Genomic DNA, 24851 nt, shown 5'->3' with positions numbered 1-24851 from the left:
TGTGATTTTTCTTAGGGAAGAAAAATGCATAGGAAAAAAATTCCTAGGAAATAGAGATTTTGTAAAGAACATTTTGGGGCATGTGTTATGAAAGCAGTAGTATTTGGGGAGAGGTTGCATTCCAGAAACTACCAGATTTATCATGTAAATTGTATAACTGTATCTGATGATGGTAATTTTTAAGCAATGTTCTGTGCTGGTGAGTTATCCCCCTATGTCGGCTATGGCTAAGTGTATTTGATTGCCTGTGGTTCATTCTCATTGTTCAGGTCCTTTAAGGTCTATAATGAAAGATCTGCATTCTGATGACAACGAGGAGGAATCAGATGAAGCAGAGGATAATGACAATGACTCCGAAATGGAGAGACCTGTAAATAGAGGGGGCAGCCGAAGTCGCAGGTGAGTGTCTTGGTAGAGATGAGGTTCCCTGGGATGGAATCATACCTTTTCACTGGATCTAAGAGTATAGCCACAGCAAAAATGTGAAACACCAAAAACGATGGCAAATAAATAGTCACATTCATTTTTTTTTAAGTATTTTGAATTTGTTTCATTTATTTTTATTAAAGTATAGCTGACTTACTCTATTATGTTAGTTTCAGGTGTACAGCATAGTAATTCGATAGTATAGTGTGTGTGTATTTTTAACTGGAGGGTGCTTGCTTTATCCTGTTGTGTTAGTTTCTGCTATACAACAACACAAATTAGCCGTAACTCTCTCTCTCGGTCATCAGGGAGTGTCAGACTGGGTTTCCTGTGTTACGTAGCAGCTTCCCACTATTTAACACCCCCATGCTGTGTCCTCAAGTCGGTCCACTACATCCGCATCTTTATTCCTGCCCTGCATATAGGTTCATCAGTACCGTCTTTCTAGATTCCCTTTATAGATGTTAATACACGATATTTGTATATAATATAAACTATTTTATAGATTATACGCCGTACAAAGTTTAAGTTGGGGCACCTTGGCATGCTTACACTCACCGTTCCTCAGGGAACTATTCTATCCCTTGTTCTCAGAAAGGAGAGGTTTTTCCTCTATAAATTTTACAGAGAAAAAGTCCTATTGGAAGCTTTTGCTCTTCAAAGTAAATGCCATGGTGGCTGGACCGGCGGCTGAAATGAACTCTGCTTTCATTTGAAGAATTTGTGTAGCTTCGTTGCTGTAGGTATTCATAACTCAGAATTTGAGGAAATGTGTTCACTGTTTGTAGTTAGAAATGCATGATTGATTTCAATGAATTATGTGTGACCTAATTAAAACTGGGATCACCTGTGTGTTTTCCAGAAACTAAATTCCTTTTAAGTGCGCTGACTGTTACTTAAGTAGCTTTAATGCAGCGAGGCATACTTCTGCATTGGAAAGATGCTAATTCATGTCACTTATAATTAATAGTCAACTTGAAATTGCCTCGAGAATTTTATTTATCATGAGCAAAACAAATAGCTGTGCTTACTTTAATGGGTTTTGAGTAGGAAAAAATATGAATCTATTTGAACTTAAAATCCAATTACATTGATAATATATTGCATTAAGTCTTTTCTCATTATCCATTACTGGGTAGCAGGCCCTAAAATTCCCCACAATGATGTGATCTTAACCCAAACTGGACAGACCATGTGTTTGTTAATTGGTAATTCCTTCGTGTCCTTGGAGAAGAGTCTCCTTAGAATATATACCCTGTCCCATCTCTCAGTGGTTCTTCCTTATGGCTGTACTCAATTCCTTTTTCTCTACTCATCTCCCAAAATCACCCATCTGTATTCCTTTTAAATAAGAGAGACATAAGGAACCTTATGGTCTTGGCCTTATAATGTTTCCCTTTACAAGTTTTAATCTAACAAGAAGGAAACTGATGGGGCAAAAAAAAAAAACCTAAAAATGAACTGACACTTGTAGGCTAGGAGCATCTTTATAACAATTGAAATCCTGACCACTGACTGCTTTTACATTTAGCTGGTGAAAAAATGCATAACCAGTTTAGACATCTCCCAACTTAGTATGTAGAAGATCTAGACACTCTGTGATGGGCTGTGGCCTGTTCCCTCTTTGCCTTGTCCCCTGAGTCAACATGGGTCAGATCATACATGTTTGTGAGTTGACTGATGTGTGATGCATGTTGTTTGCAAGGCTCTCCCTCCCTCCTGACATATGCTGTTGGCACAGCCCCCGCCCGGGTAACATTTGATCTTCATGGCACTTGTGAAGTCTCAACTGTTTAATCAGTTTAAATACTCAGCCTTCCACTTCAGTCAAGAAGCATTTTAAAGCAGCGCTTCAACTGAACACTTCATTAATGTAATTTAGTTAAGAAAAACAAGTTCCGTCAGTTTTTTCCTAAAAGGATGTCCCAGTGTATCCTTTTCATTTCCTATCTCGTATCTTGTCTATCTGAATGTATTATAGGGCTGGAATGTGATTGCCTATTCAGAACGACAGAAAAACTATCCGATTTCTAAAGCATTTTCTGTTTCTGAGAAGAATATTGTATTAGGTTACTATATAAGCGAAGCGAGGGAGCAAGCCCTGAAGGACATTTCTAAAAGAGTGCACACATTCAGCAGAGTAAATAAAGACGTATCTCCTATTCTCGCTGAAAGAAAATTCCATTTTCAATGGAAAGGAAAAAAAAAGGAGGTGATATTTTTATTGTCTTTCATTGTTGAAAGACACTGTATTTTTCTAAAGCAATTTTCCCAAACACACTGTCTTTTCCTGTTCAGTGGTGTATTTCCAGGGAATTGCATCAGAACTAGGGTCAACTTTGCATCATGACACAGTGGAAATGATTGGTGATGGGTCTGTCATGTTGAGCTTCACACCTCCCACCCTCAGACGTCACTCTGCACTGTCAGTCCTGCAGGGCTGTGGTCCACATTCTTCTTAGCAGTTACTTCCTTTCCTGCACCCTGTATTTTAGCTGTACTTGTAAAATTTTCACCTGTAACAAATAGGCAGAAGGAAAGGAAGGGCAAAAAGGGTAGTAACCTGTGAACTGTCTGATTTTGCTGAACTTCCAGCTTGGGTGACATGCTTATGACAGTAGGTGGATGGATCTGGAACAGGGAGATAAATGAATAAATGAAGGCAGCAAAATATACTGGCCGAGTACCAGGACTGTGAATCACGTTGCTTGGATTTGAATCCTAGAACCAGCACTCTTACCTCTGTGACGCTATGTGAGTGATCCAGTTTGTCTCAGTTTCCTTATCTATGAAATGGAGATTATTAAATGAGAAGGAGCAAGTCAAACGTTTAACCCCTTTCTAGATACAAAGTAAACGCCGGCATGTAGTAGCAGTTGTATGAGTTAAAACAAGTTCCCGAAGATGAGTGTTTGGATGCCTTGCTCTCTACCCCTAATTCTTTGGATATTTCAAGAATTGTCTGTAACGCTGCGACTGACTTCTCTGTTCCTTTTCAGAGTTAGCTTAAGTGATGGCAGTGATAGTGAAAGCAGTTCTGCTTCCTCACCCCTACATCATGAACCCCCGCCACCCTTATTAAAAACCAACAACAACCAGGTAAGCTTCTGGGTCTGCACTTCTCACGATTCTGCAGAACTCAAAGTATGCCAGGCATTTTACCCCTTAAATTTTAAACAAAGTCCCTCTTGACAGCAAATAGCTGGGAACCTACAACCTTAGGACTAAACACATAGGGTAAAAGGACTTAAGTTGTCACAAAAGTATGGTATTGGATGAGTTAGTTAAATGTCAATAGATGCAGGACAGGATGGTGACAAAAAGTGTTACCCATTTACTCCTGATTTCTGTGTATTTCCCCGTCAATTGGGAAGAATATGACCTTTGGAGCTGTATAAAGCCTGGTTCTCTGTTTTACTGATTTATAGTAGTTTATTGGTACAAAAAGTTTTTTTAATTTAGCCTCAGTTTTCTCATCTGTAAACGAGGATATTAATGTCTACCTTACTGGCTACTGGGAGGGTAACAAAAAAGTGTGTGTAAAGAGCATGAAGCATGGTTCATACCTCTTGGCAAACAGTTGATGATATATGTTTAGTACAGGTGCTCTGCCTCTGTGCTTATCCAGGGAAAAAGGATTATCACTTGGGATTGTAAGGAATCATTTATAAACTATAGAGTAAACAATGGTCATTATCACTGTTGTTATAAGTCCAGCTAAAGGAAAGCTTATTAATTTGATAATCAGAGTAAAGAATATAGTTATTTGGATAGGTCTAGGCAGAGCTTGCAAAGCTGTGATGAAGAGCTTTCGTTAAACGAATGATTATTTTAAACACTTGATAAAATAAGCTGTTTTCAAGTATTGTAAAAAAAAACCTCATTATGCATCAGGTTGATTCTCTATTACCATGTTATTCTTTTTTCCTTATTTAGACAGATTCCATGAGACCTCACAATAATTGCTTAATTCAAGTTTACCGTATGAACGTTAACTTGAAAATGTGGTTTGTAAAAGTATTCTGTTTCACAGGTGTCCTACCTGTTGTTTTAAATGGCCTTGTCTTTGAAATCTGTGATCTTTCTTTAATGGGGAAAATGTGATTTTTATAGCCGAAGACTTTTTCATTTCAAATTTCATATAAAGCAAAAATCTCTTAAAATTTAAAATTCCTCATCTAATTGATCTACAACTTAAAGCCTCCATTATTAAGTAGGAATGTCATCAGTGTTCTTTACCTCACCAGTTGCAGTCCAACTGCAGTTTCTTTGTGTCCTGCATGTGACTGCAGGCCCAGCCTCGTCACCCGTTACAGGCTGTCCGGCAAGGAGTTGTACTTTCTTCTTCCTTATCCTGACTCCGCACAGTCCATGTGTCTCCCTGCCTCCAGGGCCAGCCATACCCATGACCCAGCCAGCCGTCACCTCAAGTGTGGCTGCCCAGTACTCCAAAGTCAAGCATGGCTGGGGAGAGCGAGGACCACGGGCGTAGCCATCATTGCCAGTCAGTGGAGAAGGGCCCTAGGCTGGCTGACTGGATAACTTGGAGGATTCTTTTGTAATTGTGTGCTTCAGTATAAGCTGTCAATAGAATAGCATTTGGACCTTGAAATATATTTTTATATCCAATTTCAACCTATGTAGGCCTGATTTCTGCTTCCAGTGGGTGGTGTGTTGAAATTGGGATTCTTCCTGGGCGGTGACGGTGGCCTTGGCAGGGCCAGGAGTGCAGGGCATTATAGGCTGTGCTTTTGTGCCCTGTGGTAGTCTCCTTCAGCATTGTTCCCAGGTGGAGTGAAGACTATGCTTGCTAAATAAATGCAGCTTCAGCAAGCCACCATCTCGCCTTGCAGACAGAACTGCCCCAGTCTCTTCCTGGACCTGCTGCAGTCTTGACATGACCCTGGTTTCAGGGAAAGGTTTAGATTCTTTGTCAGACTTTTTTTTTTATTGACTGTCTGGCAGGATGAAAAAAATGCAAAACAAAATTGAAATGGTACCATCTATCTAGAAAGGGTAAAATTTGCTTTATCCGATTAAATAGCATACCACTGGTTTCTTGGCATATGTTTATTTGACAAATGTAGCTTCACACATGTGAGTCATCAATCTGTCAGGAATACTCAGTTATATGTCACTTTCTCCATACAGCTATAAGCATAATAAGGGGGTCCATATGCTTTCAGTTTTAACTAGTTTAGGGTAGGAAATATATGTACCCCAAGGGTGCTTTTTCCTCTGGACCTGTGTCTTAGAACTGGAGTGTGTTTAGTCGTGTGTGTGTGTGTGTGTTTGTGAGTGTGATAGTGATGATAATGAGATGATCTGAAATTTCACATGAAATAAGCGAAAACATACCAGGAAGGCCAAACTATGAAACGGGCAGACTCTTGAGTCTTCTTCTTTCATATCCCTTGACTATTCTCTCTGTGTAGGTTGATAATAGTCTCAAAGTTTCTATAAATTACCTGGCAAAGCTATGGTTTCCTTTTTCTCAATTTTCTAGGGACTGGGGAAGAGGGAAAGTGCTCATTGAGTCAGACATTTCTAGTTCTTGGAAAAAAAGTGAACAGAGAGAGAGAGCCATATGTCAACAAAGCAAGTAATTAACCTGAGTATTGTTCGGAGCTACTAGTGATCGTTAACATCAAAGACCCAGCGGTAGAGAATCCATCTGCTGAGTAATTGAGTTGTCAGTCCTCACAAAAGAATACAGAAAAATAATAATCTTGAAAATCTGATTCTCAAGCCAGATCCTCAGATTAAGGATAGAAGCGCAACTCATCATAGTTCTATTTTCAGAGACTATCACGTGCATACTTGGTGCCTCTCAGCAGTCTGGGTGGCTGTTTCTTCTCCCTACAGCTTAATAGAGAGGAATAATGCTGTGCCATTTTAACCGAAGTTTTTTTGTTTTTGTTTTTTAACTTCAAACTTCTTTATGTGAATTTCAAACAAAATCAAAATTCTAGATCCTTTTTGGCTGAAAGTATTGAAGGGGAGGGAGGGGCCTCAAAGGAAGGAAGCGATCCATCGGACCCAAGTTAATATTCAGAATATCATAAATCACCTATCAGCCTGCGAGGCGTGTTGAATGAAATCAAAGAGTCCATCCAGTTAAACTGGTTTGAAATCGGCCTGTGGAAGACAAGGTGCCATATTTTTCTATTCTGGAGTCGTTTCCTTAAAGATAAGAAATGATCATAAATAAAACAATTGTCTTCAGCATGGATCAGCTCTCAGAATGAGGTTTTGACAAAGCTGTTTATTTTGGAGCAGGGAGAGATCAAAGCAGGAAGATTAACTGAGCCCTCTCTGGGCAGCCACTCAGTAACTCGAGGCGGATCACTGACACCCGGGGCTTTTGTTCCTGCCTCTGCAGCTTCAGAAGAAAGAAACCAGGATTTCAGTGTCATTGGGCCTCCTGTGCCGCAGCCCTTATGGAATGTGTAGGATGGGATTTCAGCGCCCTGCGTGTTCTATTTTCTGCTTTGAAGAGAAGGTGGTGGAACTCTCTCAACCTAGTTCATAACTCTGTGTGCCCCATAGAGAGTTCTCGGTCACTTGGTCCCCAGAGAACAATGACTTGGGGCAGGGAATGGCGGGGTACTCAGGGGAAGGATATGATGGGAACAAAATTCAGTTTTCTAATGCACAAGGCAGGCAGACAGGGGCTGTATTTTTCCTCTTGCCTGCATTCACAGCAGATCGGCTCTGCTTGGCCCAGCCCTGTATCTGAGTTGGCGAGGAGTGCCATCTACTGACCTACTTACTCCTAGGTCTCAGTGCTAACGAACGTTCCCCTCGAGGTCTCATTTCCAGCCAAAATAGAGAAGGGAGTTCTGAATGTAGGGGGGTGTTTGGTTTCCTTTACTAAAAGCTATTGCTTTGCCTCTGCGATTAAGTAATTTCCTTGTGTTGCCAGAAGTATTATGTTTGAAATTAGCCTGGTCACATTGGTCATCTGGTATCTTAATCTTAAAAACGAAGGAAGAAAGGCGATTCTCAGGCAAGATGCTGTTAGGAGCTCACTTCTTATACATTTTCCTAAATTCAAATGAATGTGTATTCCTTTTGAGAAGCATTTGGTCTTTTCTAGAATGTCATCCTCAGCAAGTAAAGTGCTTATTAGCAGTAGAAAATTTCATGGCTAAATGGGAACCTGGATGCTCCCTTGCTCCTAGCTCTTTTTATTTGTCTCATTTTTGTCAAAGTTCAAAAAACATTGAATGATAGGGCTGGTACCTGAACTTGGGTTTCTGAGCCCAATCAATGCTCTCTCTACAAGTTAAATTACAAAATAAATGTGGACTCATTTTAAAAATCTGTGCATTTTGGAAGTGGTAGACCTTTGAACAGAACCGTGAGACGTGTGTGTGTGTGTGTGTGTATGCTAAAGCAGAGTAAACTTCTTCAATATCTCCTTTTTTGGCATTTTTTTCCCTCAGTGTTAGCTTCAGATTGTAACTCACTTGATAATGAGAATATAATGAAAAAGACAAATTACCTTTGCCTTTATGTTTTTATATGTCTGTAAACACTCATCAATAATTTCAGTGGTTTTCACCATTTAAAGCATAATTCTCAATTTTGAAAATTCTAATTAATCAACTGTGTTTATTAAATAATAATGTATTCTCCTTTTTATTAATTAGAAATGTAACTCCCCACCGTCTGAACAGTATGCAAAACTGCTGTTCATAACCTGAGCTATAATTGGTTCAGATCAAAGGAAAGGCACTGGGGATTTTATCCTGGGTAAACACATTATTTCTTAGAATACAGAAAATGGTCCTGGCTCTCTGATTTCTTGAGTAGGAGGATTCCAAGTTGGGAGCAGCCAGCGTGGCAGCCACCTTCACTTCCAAACCTTCCTCAATTTAGTAGACAGGAGTACTTTTTAGAATCTGAGAGGCACGTACTAGAAAGGGTATTTGAGTGTTTGTCTTATCCTTACTGCACTGAACACGGGTAGTCATGTTGAAACAACAGGATGAATAAGAAAAATTTCTTGCCAGAGGGGACTGTAATCTACTACAGCTCAGCTGCTGTGCATATGTGGGAGAGTGTTGTCACTAAAGAGAAGCAGCCTTGGAAGCATAGATCAATTTCCTTATCGTCACTTTTTTTTTTTAAAAGTTCTATTGCCCTGACTCAGCATTTCAGATATAAGTAGTTTATTTTCTGAGAGAAAGTCAGATTAGAGGAGAAGAACTAAAATGTGAGGAGGAAAAATGCTCTTTGGAAAGTGATGTTATGCATTTCATTCATAGCGCCTTTTGTTTCTGTGGCAGGTTAGCCAAGCAGTGCTAGCAATCAAACTTAACTGTTTTCTCTTTGATCCCTAGATTCTTGAAGTGAAAAGTCCAATAAAGCAAAGCAAATCAGATAAGCAAATAAAGAATGGCGAATGTGACAAGGTAGGTTTCTAGTCTGTTACCGTGAGTAACGTTGCACTGACACTCTTCTGTTTCTTTGTGTTTCCCTTGATCATTCTTGCTGGTTCTCATTTCGTTTTCTTCATCAGAAGGGCCTGAAGTTCCCAAATGACAGGCGCTTCTTTCCAGTGCTTTGTAGTTTATTTTCCAAGTCTTGTTTACATCTCCAGTGAACAAGATAAACTTGGCCTTTTGCTATCCATGCTTGCCAAGGGATTTTGGGCACATGGAATTAGGAGGTGAGAGAGCTGTGGTGGAGGGAGGGTTCAGGAATCTCAGACTGAAGTGAGCAGGACATCTGATCCCAGTGCAATGTGTTTTCCCCTCGTGTGCAGTCACGCATCCAAAATCTGACTTCAAGGGTTGTTGGGGGTTTGTGTCCTGTTGTAAGCAGGGTCCTCACATGCTTTGCAGGATCGGGGTAGGCCTGGATAATGCTTCACAAACCTTTATTTGCTTTCATTGCAAATGGCACAAAGAATACCCAGGCATTTATGCTAACAAAGACCTGAGTCTGAGCACATGAAGGTGCTCTGCCTTTTCAGGGGAACTCAACAAGCCAGATGCTGATTTGGATAGTGACCTCTATTTTTCATAAGACCTTCTTCTGTCCTGTTACTTGCTGTTCACTGGCCATGTTAGGTATGACCAGGAGAGGTTGTTTTTTTTCCCCTTCCAATTTGCCCTAATTACATAATTAGTGATGTGCATTGATACTTCCATGTTCAAACTTGGAAACATTATAACTAAGAGAAAAAAGCCTAAGATGGAAGAATAATTGAAAAAAAGAATATGTACTGTGATAATATGCTTAAGCTCACATTTTTTCATTGAATTCCTTTTCTCTCTGTAGAGGTATGGTTGGGAGAGGGTTAATCCTGTTCACTTGGGAGCAAATAAGTTCACAAATAGCCCTATTTTGTAAAAAAGCTGCCTTGAGAAAGTACTAGTTGGCCAAAGGAGAGTTGGTCTGCAAAGGCCTTGGGCAGTGCATCCACACAGCTTAGGGCAGAAGGTAGAATGTGCGACCTCTAACCACCTCTGGTATGTTCTTACTTGTTTATCCTTTTGTTTTTGAACTGCTTCCTAAATGCTTGTCACTGGGGGCATACCATTCTCTTTCAGGCATACCTCGATGAACTGGTAGAGCTTCACAGAAGGCTGATGACGTTGAGGGAAAGACACATTCTGCAGCAGGTGAGGAGGGCTTCTGAACACCAGCCTTTCCAGAAGCCTTGAGGTCTGGTTTGTCCTGCGCTGGTGTGACAGCACCTGGAGGCACACTGGCCGCACGCTCTCTGGGCCAGTGCCACCTGCAGAGTATTTGGGGAGGGGCTTATTTCCAAGGCTACCTGGAAGTCTGCTTTGGGGCTTCCTTGGTGCCACAGACAATGGAAACGGGGCACTTGGGGAAGTGACGATGCTGCAACATACTGATCTCAAGCCATCTGATGCTGTCATGTGGGCTGACGGAGGGATGGGAGGAATGCAGAAACCTTTGGGGCCAGGCTTCTGGTTTCATGGGAAAACAGTGATAAGAACTGCAGTCAAGTGCTGTAAACATTTGTGATTCAATTTAGTAACCTTTGCCAATGCTATTCTAAGGAAAATAAATATTTTCCTCTTTTGTCTTATCTTGTTTAACATACATTCTATTATTATGAACTCAACTGTGGAATACTTTTGAGTGGGGACATTTCTATTAGTACAATTTGATGTTTTGAGAAGGAGGGTGGTTTTTAGTTTTCATACGGTTATAGTATGTGTTCCCATTGCATCAAAAATTAAAGATAAAATAATTTTTCTTTAATACTCAAAGTGAAGGTTGTGTTCTAAATTCCAGGGTAGATTTGTAGATTATTTTGCTGCTGGAATTTTTTTTAAAGACTGCTTTCAAATGACTTGATGTTAGAAGTTAATCTACCCCAGCTGTGTGTATATGTGTGTGTGTGTTTAATATTTAATGGCTGATGGTCACATTTATATTCTGTGTACATTTTTGGTTAAATCTATAAATACATACTCTCAAACTTTGCAAGTTCCCTGATTGGTTTGATAAGGTTTAAAATTCTAGAGTTTCAGACTTGAACAGAAGACTACAGACCTATAATTCTTAATTGAGGATAAGTTGCATTTCTTGCATGTCTATCTAAGTGTGCAATAGGTCAGGGAGCAGGATCTGAGTGGCTTGCTCTAAGACATATCCTAGTATATCGAGAGTATTTTTCTTCAATTTTTTTCTGTACAACTGAAAATTAGTCAGTTAGCCTGCCACTTGGCAATTATTTGGGGCCCATTGCCTGAATGGTGATGGTAAATCTATTTAGCTGATTTTCCCATTTTTTTCCTGAGCACCAGCTCTGAACCACTGTGGAAAAGCTGTCTAATAAAGCTATTATTGAACAAATTGGACCTAAATAGTGTCTCACAGGAGAGCAAGATAGATGTTTGGGCAGCGTTGGGACCCCCTTCTCACAGAAAGCCAGCCAGTGAATCGAGGATACTGTGCCATTGGGCAGGGTCTTACCATGGTGTGTCATTGACATTCCCAATTTCACATTGCCCTTTATTTTGACCTTTGAAAGCGTTATGAGGGAAGGTGGCTTAACAGGAGAGTTTCATGGAAGTGGATTATTTTAGCATTCTAGAGGGAGAGAGTGATATCTATGAATTTTTAACCTGGCATAAAGGCACTCCAGGGCCCACAGCATTTCAACCTAATTGCATTCCCAGGCTGGTTGAAAGCTCTCAGTCTTTGGCCTTTTGCCTTGTAATGCAGCTGAGGCTTGTGATTATGATACCATGATGCATGTCCTGTCATGGTTTACTGCTTAATTAATTCCTATTGTAAAGCATAGCACTGTTGAGCACTGACGTTATTCCCCACCTTGAGCGCTGCACATCCTGTGGACTGCGTTCCACAGAGTCTGTCTCCTCTGCCATGCAGACCATAGCACCTGAGACAGGATTTCTAGTGAGCCCGGGAGCCTATCCCAGTTCTTTTCCTATGAAAGGGATCCTATCAGAAAATCTGGCCTGACATTTTTATTTGGCTCACAAAAAATGGTTTATCTCTTTTTTATTCTGGGATCATGCAGTGCTGGCACCCGGCATCTAGGTTAATGAACAGAAAGCATTGGATCAAGAGAGGCTGTGTTCTTAAGGCCCTTTTCCATCAGGTACAATGTAGTACAGTGGACACAGTCAAAACCAGAGATGTCAGTACCTTGGACTGACTAATAATTTCATTCTTCTTTAAACCACATGTCTAACATTTATTTGGAAAGGGAGATTGAAGACTTCTAAACTCTCTTGCAGTTCCAGCTCTGAGTCTGGGCTTGCATCCTCCTCAGGAGAAAAAAAATAACCTCTGAGGAAAACCAGGGCTTCTTTAGAGGCTGGTTCAGCAGTTTAGGTAACAGCTATTATACTCAGAATTTTCTTTAGGGAGATAGGGAATAAATGGTATGGCAGAGTGTTATAACAATGTGGAGAACTCTCCCTGAGAAGTGTTTTGCCGAAAGTGATCTTCTCCACCCTGGAGAATCTCCTGTTGTATTTTAGAATTCCTTGAAGACTGGAGCCTGATGGCCCACTTCCTAACCCCAGTAATGTTGTCACAGCCGTAGACGGGGCTTCCCTGTCCGCACAGCAGGGGCCATTCTGCAGGAAGACCTAGCTCACCCCAGCCCTGACTTCCCTCCAGACGGAAGCAAAACTTGTTCATGACTTCTCACTCAGTGAAGAGGCTGTTTGGGTGAAAAGAATCCTTTAAAAAAATATATATATATGTATGTGTGTGTGTATGTGTGTGTGTTCAGTCGCTCAGTTGTGTCTGGCTTTTTGCAACTTTCTGGACTGTAGACTGCCAGGCTTCTCTGTCCGTGGGATTCTCCAGGCAAGAATACTAGAGGGGGTTACCATTCTCTTCTCCAGGGGATCTTCCTAACCCAGGGATCAAACTCTTGTCTCCTGCTTTGCAGGCAGATTCTTTACTGCTGAGCCATCAGGGAAGCCTATATACATACATATGTATGTGTGTGTGTGTGTGTGTATATATATATGCAAATATGTGTAAAATCAGACTACAAATAATTTATTGCCTTTTTATAATTTTTTATGACTTTTATAACCAGGGTTGGGGGAAGAAGCCGTAGACTTAAACAAGTGGATCTTACCCATTAAAAAGAAAACAAAAAAAACCCTGCATAGTACCCCCTCCAAAGCTGATGTGGCAGGAAATAATCCATCACAAATATTTGCACAACCATCATCATCTGAAGAATGGGCTCAGCAATTTCCATGCTCTTCCTCCTTCACTACCTATAACATACCGCGTGCCCTTGGCTGCTTTCCCCCTCTGCAGTCAGTCTGCCTTTTACTGTTACTATTATTTTGGAGTTAGATTCATCATTGCAGTCTGATGCAAGGTAACGACACCAGGGTGGCAGCATGTGCATTTGCAGGTCGGGGAATCCTACGGCACGGCAGCAGGGCGTCCTTCAGGGACCAGCGGGGTGGTGTCTGTAGGTTGTGGGGCTTGTGTCATTACCATAAAGCATGTTAATGCTCTGTTTCTGATGTTCTAACTATCAGGATTCCTGGAAAGGAACCCACATTTATTTTTCTTTATGAAGTCTTTACTTAATTGAGGGTGTAGATTCATGCTCTAATAATTCAAATCATTAATGCTGTTCCCATTGGCAAATAGTCCTGAACGCCCCATCTGTTGGCACTCCTACTGCTTGAAGGCCGTCTTTGCCTCCACCTTGATGCATTCTTACCAGCTCCCGTAAAAATGCAGGGTTCATTTAGTGCGAGTGATCAGATCCCCTTTGTTTCTTTGTGTGTGTGTGGCTGCAGGCAGGGTGGGGTGTGAAGTTTGTGGAGGAGGCAGGAGAGCTGTAATCGAAGCCCCGGAACCTACAAGATAGTACAGTGCCCATGAGGTGAGGGGGTTGAATATCCTAGTGAGTAAATGTGTTTATTTGCTTTAAAACCAAGTGGCCTTTTCTAGAAGGTATTTTTATTATTCTTTCTTCTATTTATTATTTAGTAATTAGTAAGCAACTAGATTGAGTCACAGAATTTTATTTTCTTACAATGGTGAGTTACCTGTCATTTTCAAGGGAAAATGTAGGACTGTACTTCTTTACCCCCACATTGTGGTTTTAGTTTGTTGTTTAAAAAAGATTTTTTTGTTTTTGCTGTGGACCGTTTTAACACCTTTATTGGATTTACTACAATATTGCTTCTGTTTAATGTTTTGATTTCTTGGCCGTGAGTCATGTGGGATCTTAGCTCCTCGACCAGGGATTGAACCCACACTGCTTGCAGTGGAAGGAAAAACCCTAATCACTGGCCCTCCAGGGAAATCCCTTGTTGTTTCAACTACTTTCCTTCAGCTGCTATTCTCCCTGTTTTCTTTCCTCTCTCCTGCAAACTTTTATTATACTTTTTTTTTTTTTTTAAATTTCAAGGAGATCTTTTCTGACTTTTAGCTTCTGGCATTTTCCCTGCTTCATTTGTTTTAGTGCTGATGAAATGGCCAACAGTCAATGAGGGGCAGAGGAAAAAGCACTGGGTGTGAAAACTCATGTGATAATTAAGGATAAGTTTATGTTTACATGGTAGTCATAATCATGTTGCCCTCATCTGTGTAGCAATTTTCAGCTTATAAAGAAGCTTCATGTTCTGTATATTATTTGATCCTCTAAACAACATTGCATGATAGGTAGAATGGGTGGCATTGTTCCCATTTTACAGTTGAGAAAATTGAGGCTCAGAGGTTCTGATGTTCTGTCCAATGCCATTCAAAGAGCAGAGTCGGGATCAGTTCAGTTCAGTTGCTCAGTCATGTCCGACTCTTTGCAACTGCCAGGCTTTCCTGTCCATCACCAACTCCTGGAGCTTGCTCAAATTCATGTCCATCGAATCGATGATGCCATCCAACCATCCCTGTCGTGCCCTTCTCCTCCTGCCTTTAGTCTTTCCCAGCATCAGGGTCTTTTCCAATGAGTCAGTTCTTCACATCAGGTGGCCAGAGTACTGGAACTTCAGCCTCAGCATCAGTCCTTCCAAAGAATATTGAGGACTGATCTCTTTAGGATTGACTGGTTGGATCTCCTTGCAGTCCAAGGGACTCTCAAGAGTCTTCTTCAACACCACAGTTCAAAAGCATTAATTCTTTGGCACTCAGCTTTCTTCATAGTCCAATTCTCACAACCATACATGACCACTGGAAAAACCATAGCTTTGTCTAAATGGACCTTTGTTGGCAAAGTAATGTCTCTGCTTTTTAATATGCTGTCGAGGTTGGTCATAGTTTTTCTTCCAAGGAGCAAGTGTCTTTTAATTTCATGGCTGCAGTCACCATCTGCCGTGATTTTGGAGCCCCCCAAAATAAAGTCTGTCACTGTTTCCATTGTTTCCCCATCTATTTGCCATGAAGTGATGGGACCGGATGCCATAATCTGGAGAAGGGAATGGCAAACCACTTCATTATTCTTGCCTTGAGGACCCCATGAACAGTATGAAAAGAGTCAGGATTAAATATGCCAAATTCAGGATTCTCTGTTCTGAATGCTTGGGCATTTACCTGCTGGCCAGCTCGTTGAGAAGAGGAGCCACACTCTGGGATAATTGTCATTTGCTTCTATTGCATAAATTGAAAGGCTATTTGTTTCCATCCTAAAAGAGCTCTCTGAAGGGGCTGTTTGTTGCTGTACTGAAGTTTACACATTTTCAGTTCGTCTTTAGTATTTCTAATCGATGTAGCAAAAAGATAATTTACTCTGGAAAGTACTCTTGATTCAATTAATGTTAAATATATAGTAAGTATTGGATTGCCTTGAAAGGCTTGTATTTGTGGACATAGCTGTGTGTGCGTGTTTCTCTACGCATATAGATGTATGGGGGTGACTTATCCTGTAACTATTAACTAATAAAGCCAACGAGAGTTCATTTTAGATCTTTAGTGTTAATAAGATCTAGCTTGATAAATGCTTACATGAATGTCATACTTTAACCATAATCAGAAACGCGCCTTCAGATAATCTCCTGATCCATGTAATTGAACCCTGAGTCTAGTGGTTTAAGCAAGTAAGGCTCCCTCTCTACACCTGCATCCTGCCTCCCTGCCACCCCATATAATAATAGGCCTGGAGGTAAGTGATTCATGGTTGGTGTGGTGGCTTAAAAGATGGAACCGAGGACATAGACTCATTGCCACTCTGCTCTGCCATCTTTCATTTCGTTGATTCATCCACGTGAGGGGAAGACAGATGCTGCACTTCCAGAGTTGCATCTTCTTTCCAGACAGGAAGGGAGCAGAGGGCAAAAGCTACCTGCCCATAGTCCACACCCTTCTGAAACTTTCCCTAAAAGCCCAGTGACTTTTGACAAACTGTGAATAGCAGTGTCTGCCTAGTGCTGCAAGTGGGTCTGGGAAGCCAGTGTATTGCCACTTCCAGAAAGTCAAGCTTCTGCTAGGAAAGAAGGGACACATGAATAGGAGGTAGGCAGTCTGCTGTGACTGTCATGATTTTGCAAGGGGAGTAACTGGTTTTGTTATTAAACCCACAGTTACATCTGTAAAAAAAGTAGTTTCAGAAGTTGAATACGGCAATAACAGCTCAGTCTGGAGTTGTGCAATTAATTGGAATGAGGTTCACTGTGCCTTTTATGTTTCTGTGGCAGTCAAATATGTCAGGAATGGGGAGCACATTTTCTATTGAGAGCCACTGACCCATAGGAAACAGTTCGCAAATTTACTGTTTTTTGAAGAAAACTAATTGTAAGAAGAAAAGGTCAAAAGTTTCCATTCTGCTGTTTTCAACTCCAGACTAGGTAATCTAAAACTTCATTGAATAAATAATAGACTGAATAATTAAAATTACTCCTCTTAGGATGATTGAGAAAGAACAGAAGCAAGTGATAGAGGATAACAGACAACTACAAATAAGCCAAATGGGTTGCCAGTTGGTTTCTCTGCACAAATAGTTTTTCTTTCATCTTGATGGTGATTTTCCTCTTTCTTTCACAAAGCTTGCTGAAATTAACCTCCCTCCATTCCAATTTACTCACAACAAACATACCTAAAACCCACACTGCCAGGCACAGTATCTATTTCTGATAAAATTATTTGTAAAATAGGAATAGAAAGACACATAACAAGATAAAAAATTCTTTCGAATCATAACCAACATCATTGTTAATGTTGAAACCTTAGAAAGTGTCCTCCTGAAAACTGGGCAAAACCAACAGTAACTCTGTCACCACTTCTGTTGATCATATTTCTGGAAGTTGGAGCCAATTCAAGGAATGAGGTATAGCTATTCCAAATGGGGAGACAAGGCATCTTTTCTTTCTGTAGATAATACTTATTACCTCCAAACGCTCAAGGCCATCCACTGAACATGACTGTTGGAATGAATATAGATTTTTATTTATTTTTTGTGGAAGCATAACAAAATGTGCAGCTAGATCAGTTTTAACAAAGTGAATGCATCTTTTGTCACCAGTACCCAAATCAAGCAATGAAACAGTCCCAGCACCCCAGAAATCTTCCTTGAGCCCCTCTATAGTCACTACCCATATCTTTAGGGAGGTGGAGATGGAAATGGTTTCCTTTTTTTTTTTTTTGGTGGGTTTATTGCATTTTCTAAACTTTCAACAATAAGGTAATCTGAAAGAAAAATGATCATTATATTGGTATGTGTTCTGCATGTACATATTTTTATAAGGAGTTTTGTTATTCCTAGGCTGGAATTTCCTTTCATCTGTTAAGTACAGCCACTGTCCTTTGGGTCAGTAATTTTTAAAAGGGTCTTGAAATTGTATCTGCCATTAACTATCCATTCTCAGTCCCACCCCTACAGTGAAATAGTCTGTTGATGACTTAAAAGTTAGGAATCAGTTTAAAGAATATGAATGATGAGAACAGGTAATCTGCTCTCATTGAGAAGTTCAAAGGATTGATATTCCTTTGACCTACCAAATTGGCTAAGAGGTAGTTTGGTGCCATCAATAATATGAGACCTTCTTTCTATAAATGAGTCTCTTAACCCCTTGGGTTCCATATTTTACTCTCCCCCTCTCTTTTTGCATTTTGACGCCTATTGCTTATTGCCTAAACTTTCTCTTCTTCACTCCTCTAGATTGTGAACCTTATAGAAGAAACTGGACACTTTCATATCACAAACACAACATTTGATTTTGACCTTTGCTCGCTGGACAAAACCACAGTTCGTAAACTACAGAGTTACCTGGAAACATCTGGAACATCTTGAGGATACAACAACTGGATGCATCAAAGACTATTGTTTTTTTTTTTTTTTGGTTGTGATTTTTTTTTCCTTGTTTGTTTATATGAAAACACTCAGAATGATGCAACCAAAAGGGAAAAAAATAAAAAGCAAACAACCTTCAGCTTTATTTTTCTTTAAAGCCAGTCATCATCTCTTAATAAAGGAGAGGTTCAGCAAACCAGCCTCAGTGGACCACTCTTCTCTCCAAGGAAATCCCCGGGAAGAGTTAGCCTGGATAGCCTTGAAAACAAAGAGATCAAACACAACACGAGAAAACTTAAAGAATGTGTATGGTATCACGTGTCTCTCTCTCTGTGGTGGTTCATTCCACAGGACGAATGCATATTCAACACACTGCCTTATTACATAACTGATCTATTTATTAATCGCATACTATAGAGTCGTTGAGGGAATGACACCACAAGACATTCTAATCTCTCGGTCCCGTGGATGCTCTTTCAATGCAGCGCCCTTGCCATCCCAAGCCCAGTGACCTTACTCCGTATACCGTGCCACTCTCCAGCAACTTTTTCCAAGTCCCTTAACTCGTTGCAGTCTGTATTTTCCACCTTTTTTTCCAGTTCCAGGACACAAATGATCAACTGGGGGGACCAAATAGCCACCCTGATTTTCTTCTTTGTGGTCTTTTTTTCCTGAAAGTTACAGTCCTTGGCTGTATCCATATAATGAATGATCTTGGACCATGGTAGTAAATGCACCAAATAGGATCATATGAATTGCTGTCTAGCCTTAGTCAATAAACCTGTAGGACTTTTAAACAAACGTGTACCTGTAAACGTCCTGCATCCTACATTGTTGAGCTGTCATCAACATCCTTGTGTCTGTTTCACTGTTATGATATTAGATAAATATGGAAGTGAATGCATTCCACAGGATCATCATTTAAAAAAAAAAAAGAAGGAATTCTGATTCTGTTTTCTAAAGAAATGTTGTAGAAATTCTTAATTTGGGTCTATTTATTAGTAAGAGGTTCAGCTTTCTTCAGCTGCCAGTGTGTTACCCATCTTTACCACCAAACCTGGAGTAAGAGATCTTTGTTTGTTCTCATATGATCCTCTTAGACTCTTTTATATTTGAAAAATTAAAATCTTTCTTTGGGGGAAAACTCTTGATTATTCTGCCATAACAGATTATGTATTAACTTGTAGATTCAGTGGTTCGATACCTATTTAGTCACTTGCTTATGTTTCCAGAAGGATTTCTTGTATTGGTGACAATAAAGACGGTTGACAATAAAGATGGTTGGGGAGGGGGGATATTTTTGTTCTTGATGTACCCTGTTTTGAAACTAGAAATCTGTCCTGTGGCATGCAAAAGAAAGCAAATTATTTTTAAAAGAAAAAAAAAAAACCCAAAGTACTTTTGGTGTCATTATTCCATCTTCTCCAAAAGTGGAGACATGCAAAATACGAGCAGCTCAGCACCAAGGTTTTGTACTAGGAATTCAACTGAAAAGAAAAGAAAACGAAGAAATACTTCTGGATCCAAAGGTTCGTTCACTGGATCAGCCTTAAGAAAGTCTCTATGTGTGCAAATAGACCAGTATCTCCCTTGTTGATTCCCACGCCAGATGCTGTCTTTTCATACAGAGATTAACTAGGGTCTGTACAGAAAATGGTCTTTCCAGACCCATTCTTTTGGGCAGGAATGTAAATGCAGATTGATAATGGAGTTATTTCTGCATTTTAAAAAGGGGATTTTTTTTTTACATTGTTTTTTTTCTATCCAAAGACACTATTTTTTTCCTTAAAAAAAATTATAATACAGCCATGCTCCTTGTAAATTACTTCTCAAAAGCATCCTCTCTGAGGACAAATGTACTTTTTCAATAATGTTATGACTCTTACGATTGGCAGGACCATCCTTGAAGCATTTGTTTCGTAGTCCACTTCTCACTGTTTAATTACAGAGGAACTTTGAGTCATTTTGAACATCAGGTGACTGATGAATTGCATGGTTTTAGTTGTGTTTTTGTTTTTTTTTTAACTTTACAGGTGAAAGGGGCGGACAATGCTTATATGCAATTGTTTGCGACATTTAAAACTCTTGAAATTTTTCTAAATGTTAATTCACACATTCTAATTAAGCCAGAAATGTATGTACCTTAACTAAAATATCTGTGCAGTTTAACTAGAAATGTATATATGTAGTATGGGCCATTTTTATTTTTGTGTTTAAATTGTGTGACCAAAACTGTGATTTGGCAATGTAAAGATGTTTTTGTTCCCTAGGTTACTGACCAAGAAACTGGTTAACGTAAGAAGTAAGCAGACAAAAAGGATAGTAAGAAGGGAAGCTATTACAGTGATAAACTTTAGGCCTAAAATTTAGGTAATAAAGCAAATGTCTTCAGAATATTGTCTGGAATGGATAAAATTCAGGAAAATTTAACCCTTCACTGAGACAGAAAAATGAGTTTTCCATGAAATTCCAATAGAATAAGAGTCATATTATTAATTTTTTTAAAGAAGTTGAACTCTTTGCTCTCATCTGATTTTTAAATGCAGAAATGATAAACCCCCTTTCAATTAAATTCTAATAGTTATACTTAGAAACCCACTGAGTTCTGCCACACTTATGTACACTCACCTTTGAAACCTATTAAGATATTTTTGACATGTGTGTTTTAACAGTGGCTTCAGTTTTTTTTAAGCATGAAGGGAAAATGGCAGGGTTTAATTTCTTTTGTGTGTGTGTGTGTATGTATATATATATATATGATAGATGTTTCCAATAAAATTAATTGGGTGAGTGTGAATATGGTTTAAGCCAACCAGAGTATAATAAACTTTAAATTTTCCCTCAGCAATTCAAAGGAAAAAACAATTTATGTACAGTACTTCCTCCCCTCCCCTTATCAATTAGCATTTGCCTCTGGTTTTGCAGCTGGATATTTAGGAAAAGATATGCTTAGTTTATAGCAGGCATGTTAGCAACAAAAATGCGTGCAGCTATTTTGTTTCTTCACTGTAATCCACCTGTCTTTATGTAGACAAAAAGATGTCTATATATGCTTGCATATTGTGTCAAAGTAGGGGAGGGCATAAAAACTTAAGATCAAGAGAGAAAATCTCTAGGAGAAAAAATTCCTAGGAGAGCGTCCCAAACATTTTTAAATTGCAAAGCAAATTGCTGTAATCTGAATAATTACCCACCTGTTTTGTGGGAAGAACCAATAAAATTGGTTTTCTTCCACTAAACACGTCTTCTACCAAAAATGTTTCTGCTGGTAACTTTTACAGACCCAGCTACTCTTTTAAAAAAAACGTTTCAGCTTGCATACCATCCCACATACTATTTAGAGCCCCACACGTGTGAATAAGTTGACATACTTGTATTTGAGAGAGACTTTATTCTTAAAATGTTTTAGGTGTCCCTAGGTAACGGAGTTGGATGTTTCGTGTTGGAAATGGCCCGTGTTGCTATTGGATGGTGTGTGTTCATTTTTCTCACTGTGGAGGTGATCTGCTCTGAAGTAGTTCGCTGTATGCTTGTTACTTTCCACCCTTAGCACTTTTGTGTACTAATGCTGTGTACTCCATACGTACACATACCTTAAAATCTTGCTTTGGACTGTTGCTCTAAAGCTATGAGTATAATGTACAGACTACTACAACTGCAATGAATGTTGAGGAGTCGATTCCCATGGTTTAGTCGAGTCTTGGACTGGAAGTCTACATCTTTTGACCTCTTGTTTTCTATGGTACTTTTTTATTATGTAGGCACTGCCATCCTTGAATATCCCTTGTAAAGATGCATTGAAGAAGTCAAAGGAAGACAAAGCCACCACTGTCTGTAAACTGTAAATATGTATTTTGGCACTTGAACTCCGGTATTCTGAAAGTAGAGTTATGATGGAAATGCTGACAGATCCCTAACGGTGGCTACAGCTACCATGCAGTGCAAAAATAAATTAAGTAATTGTATTCTTGAGATTAACAGTGCAAGGCCAGTACGTTTTATAAATCTGTCAGTATCTTTTTTGAATGGAGTGTGTATGTGTAGTAATGTTGAAAGATACACTGTGTATGGTGTGTAGATGCTACTATGTGAACTACAAGGCATTCGTTAAGATGTATTTCCCGTCTCTAAAACCCATGTTGAAATGTAAGTACAGATGGACAGAAATAGGTGTTTTACTTAAATTCATATCAAATTTGTTGTGGCTCCATTTTCTTTTCAGCGTACAGTCTTCCTGATTAAGAGTCATTTGACCAAGATTTGGTTTCCCTTTGCATACAAGAAAAATGAGCCCCCAGCCTTTCTCAAGAAGTGACGCTGGTCTTAAGGAATGGTGAGAGGAGAAACGGCTGGGGACACAGTTTTGCTCCATTCATCTCTGAGTCCCCAGGGTCTAGCACCATATTCTGTGTCCTAAAACCAGTACATTTTTTAAGCTTTGCAAAGATTGGGCAAGAAATGGTAGGGTACATTCTTGGAATAAACCAGGTTACTTGTGCATGGTATTTTTTTCTTTTTCCCCTTTTTTCTCTGGGAGGTTCTGTTTACAAACTTAACAAAGGTCTTGCATTTACTCTAGTGGCAAGAAATGCTACCTTGTTTAGACAGGAAGGAGAAAGACTATATCAACAGAGAGGAGAGAATGCTTTTGGTTTCGCAAGGAACCAAGGGATTGGATGTAATGCTCTATGTAATGCTGCTTAAAAGTAGAGAGAGGTCAGATTTGAGAAACCTTATCTTCAGGTGACAAGCCCTTGAGGGGACGATAGTGGACTGCTTTGTATCTTATCAACTAGCAACTGGTTTTAGGTGTGGAAGCCTCAGTCCCAGATGGGCTCATCTGACAGCTAAGCTTTCTAATGACCATGCTGGAAGTGGACTATCTTTTCCCCTTGTTTCAGCCTAGATATTCATTTGTTTATTTTAAAATAATGGCTTTGCATTTTCTCCAACATGGAGAAAGTCAGAGTAAGCATCCTGGGCTTGCTGAAGACAGGATGTCGTCTCCCAAGTGCTCTCACATGGGAAGTGCACTGAACCTCAGTCTCCCCCCAAACTTCCCCACTCTACCCCTCCACCACCCCATGCCATACGCAGAATCGCACTCCCACTTGGATACCCAGGGAGTCCTGGAGAGAGAGATGGCAGCTGAAGCGAGACCTGATGCCCAGACCTCTCTGCTTGGCAATTTGGGGATACGGTGTCCAAAACGAATGGACTCATTTGTTCTGATTAGTGGAGTAACTAAGGGTATTTTATGGGTTCCCTTGCTCAGAATACCACCCAACTAGAAAAGCCTGAGCACATTTCAATGCTTCTGCTTTCTCCACCCGGTAATAGTATCCACACCTTCCTGTTTATGTGGCCTCTTCCTCTTGGAGGCATTTCCAGTCTTTTCCAGAGGTTGTTAACTTGCCCTGGGCTGTCGGCGCAGCCTCTTGGTCTTAATTTCCCCTTAATTAGAGAAGGGTAACCAGTGTGGTTCCCAAGCGCTAGGGAGAGACATACAAGGCACAAACGAGAAAACACTCCATTAATTATAACTGGGCCCTATAGCCGTACAAAAATAATCTACTGCTGGAATGAGAAGGCTCCCGAGGCCACGCTGATAATAACTCAGGGCGTTGGGATCATGTGCACGGAAGAGGTGGCCACAGGGAACAGGGAGATGGTGGTGTGTGAAGGCAAAGCAATTTGCTCCTTCTGCCTGGTAACACGTCTCCCAGCACATGTGGCCCCCACTGCGGAGCTCTGAAGTTTCAAAAGGGTAGAAAAGGATAAATCCAGGCCATTAAAAGAAAATAATCAAAGCTATTGAAAAGATAAAACAAATGAGTCGCACTAAAAGGGCCGTCTGTGCAAGTAATAAGGCTGAAATACTGATACCGATTTCCTAGCTGAACAGCATTCCTCACACATGTGGTTTGTGTATCCGTGTCTGGGTGGGTGGTCTGGGGAGAAGTGCTAAATGCAGCAAGCTGGCTTAGTTTTTGAGCAGCGGAGGGAAGCTTTGGGACAGGCTCAGCCCCTGGCATCTATAGCCCCTGCAACATAAAGAGGCTTTCCTTTTGCTTTGTTCCAGGAGAGAAAGTTTTAACTTAGCTTATTCATTTAAATATGAGTCTCTGTTCTGGACAGAATCAAAGGGTAGGAGGTTTGTGTGTGTGTGTGTGTGCGGGTGTTTTAAAGCACCACCTTGTCCTGTGTCCCAGGTCTAGGGGATGGGATGTATGGCATGGAGTGTAGTAACTCTCCATTTGTTCTAATTTATCCCCTGAGTGCTAGGCAACTATACATGTTTCTTTGGAAAGAGATGCTATTTTAAATAATACCTCAGTGTAGATAGGACACGAAAGAGTATTAAAAGCACATGTTATGAATATAGTTCACGAACAAAAGCCAAAGGCAGATGGACGCCCCCCAGAGGCACATATATATGAATGACAAAGGAAGTACACTCAGTTCAAAGGGGGAGACTTGTATGGGAGACTTCTACTCAGAAAATAGGTGCCCATCAATTCATGGCTTTTGACAGATGTGGATCTTTGTCTGAAGACAGGTTGCTTCGTGAATATTCCTCAGAATTGATGACTGTTGTGGTCTTTATTTTGAATATCCATCACTGGGGGAATAGATCATTGTTTTCCACATTATAATGTATGCTTGTTTACAGGTTTATTTCCTATCCACCCCTCCG

At 40.1% G+C, this 24851-nt stretch overlaps 1 protein-coding gene across 1 annotated transcript in view; it reads left to right on the top strand.

Moving 5' to 3' along the window:
• Positions 1–22352, top strand: part of MLLT3 (myeloid/lymphoid or mixed-lineage leukemia (trithorax homolog, Drosophila); translocated to, 3) — a 290918-nt gene extending 268566 nt beyond the window's left edge. The window contains exons 7-11 of the mRNA XM_010857077.1: positions 270–399; positions 3426–3525; positions 8775–8846; positions 9990–10061; positions 18023–22352. Of these exons, the coding sequence (XP_010855379.1) occupies positions 270–399; positions 3426–3525; positions 8775–8846; positions 9990–10061; positions 18023–18154 (506 nt within the window). The 3' untranslated portion in view covers positions 18155–22352. The remainder of the gene's footprint in view (positions 1–269; positions 400–3425; positions 3526–8774; positions 8847–9989; positions 10062–18022) is intronic.
• The last annotated feature ends 2499 nt before the right edge of the window (positions 22353–24851 follow it).

The sequence above is a fragment of the Bison bison genome, unplaced genomic scaffold, assembly GCF_000754665.1.
Source record: "Bison bison bison isolate TAMUID 2011002044 unplaced genomic scaffold, Bison_UMD1.0 scf7180017864376, whole genome shotgun sequence".
Lineage (NCBI taxonomy): Eukaryota > Metazoa > Chordata > Mammalia > Artiodactyla > Bovidae > Bison > Bison bison.
This window is presented reverse-complemented; position numbering and strand designations above follow the sequence as displayed.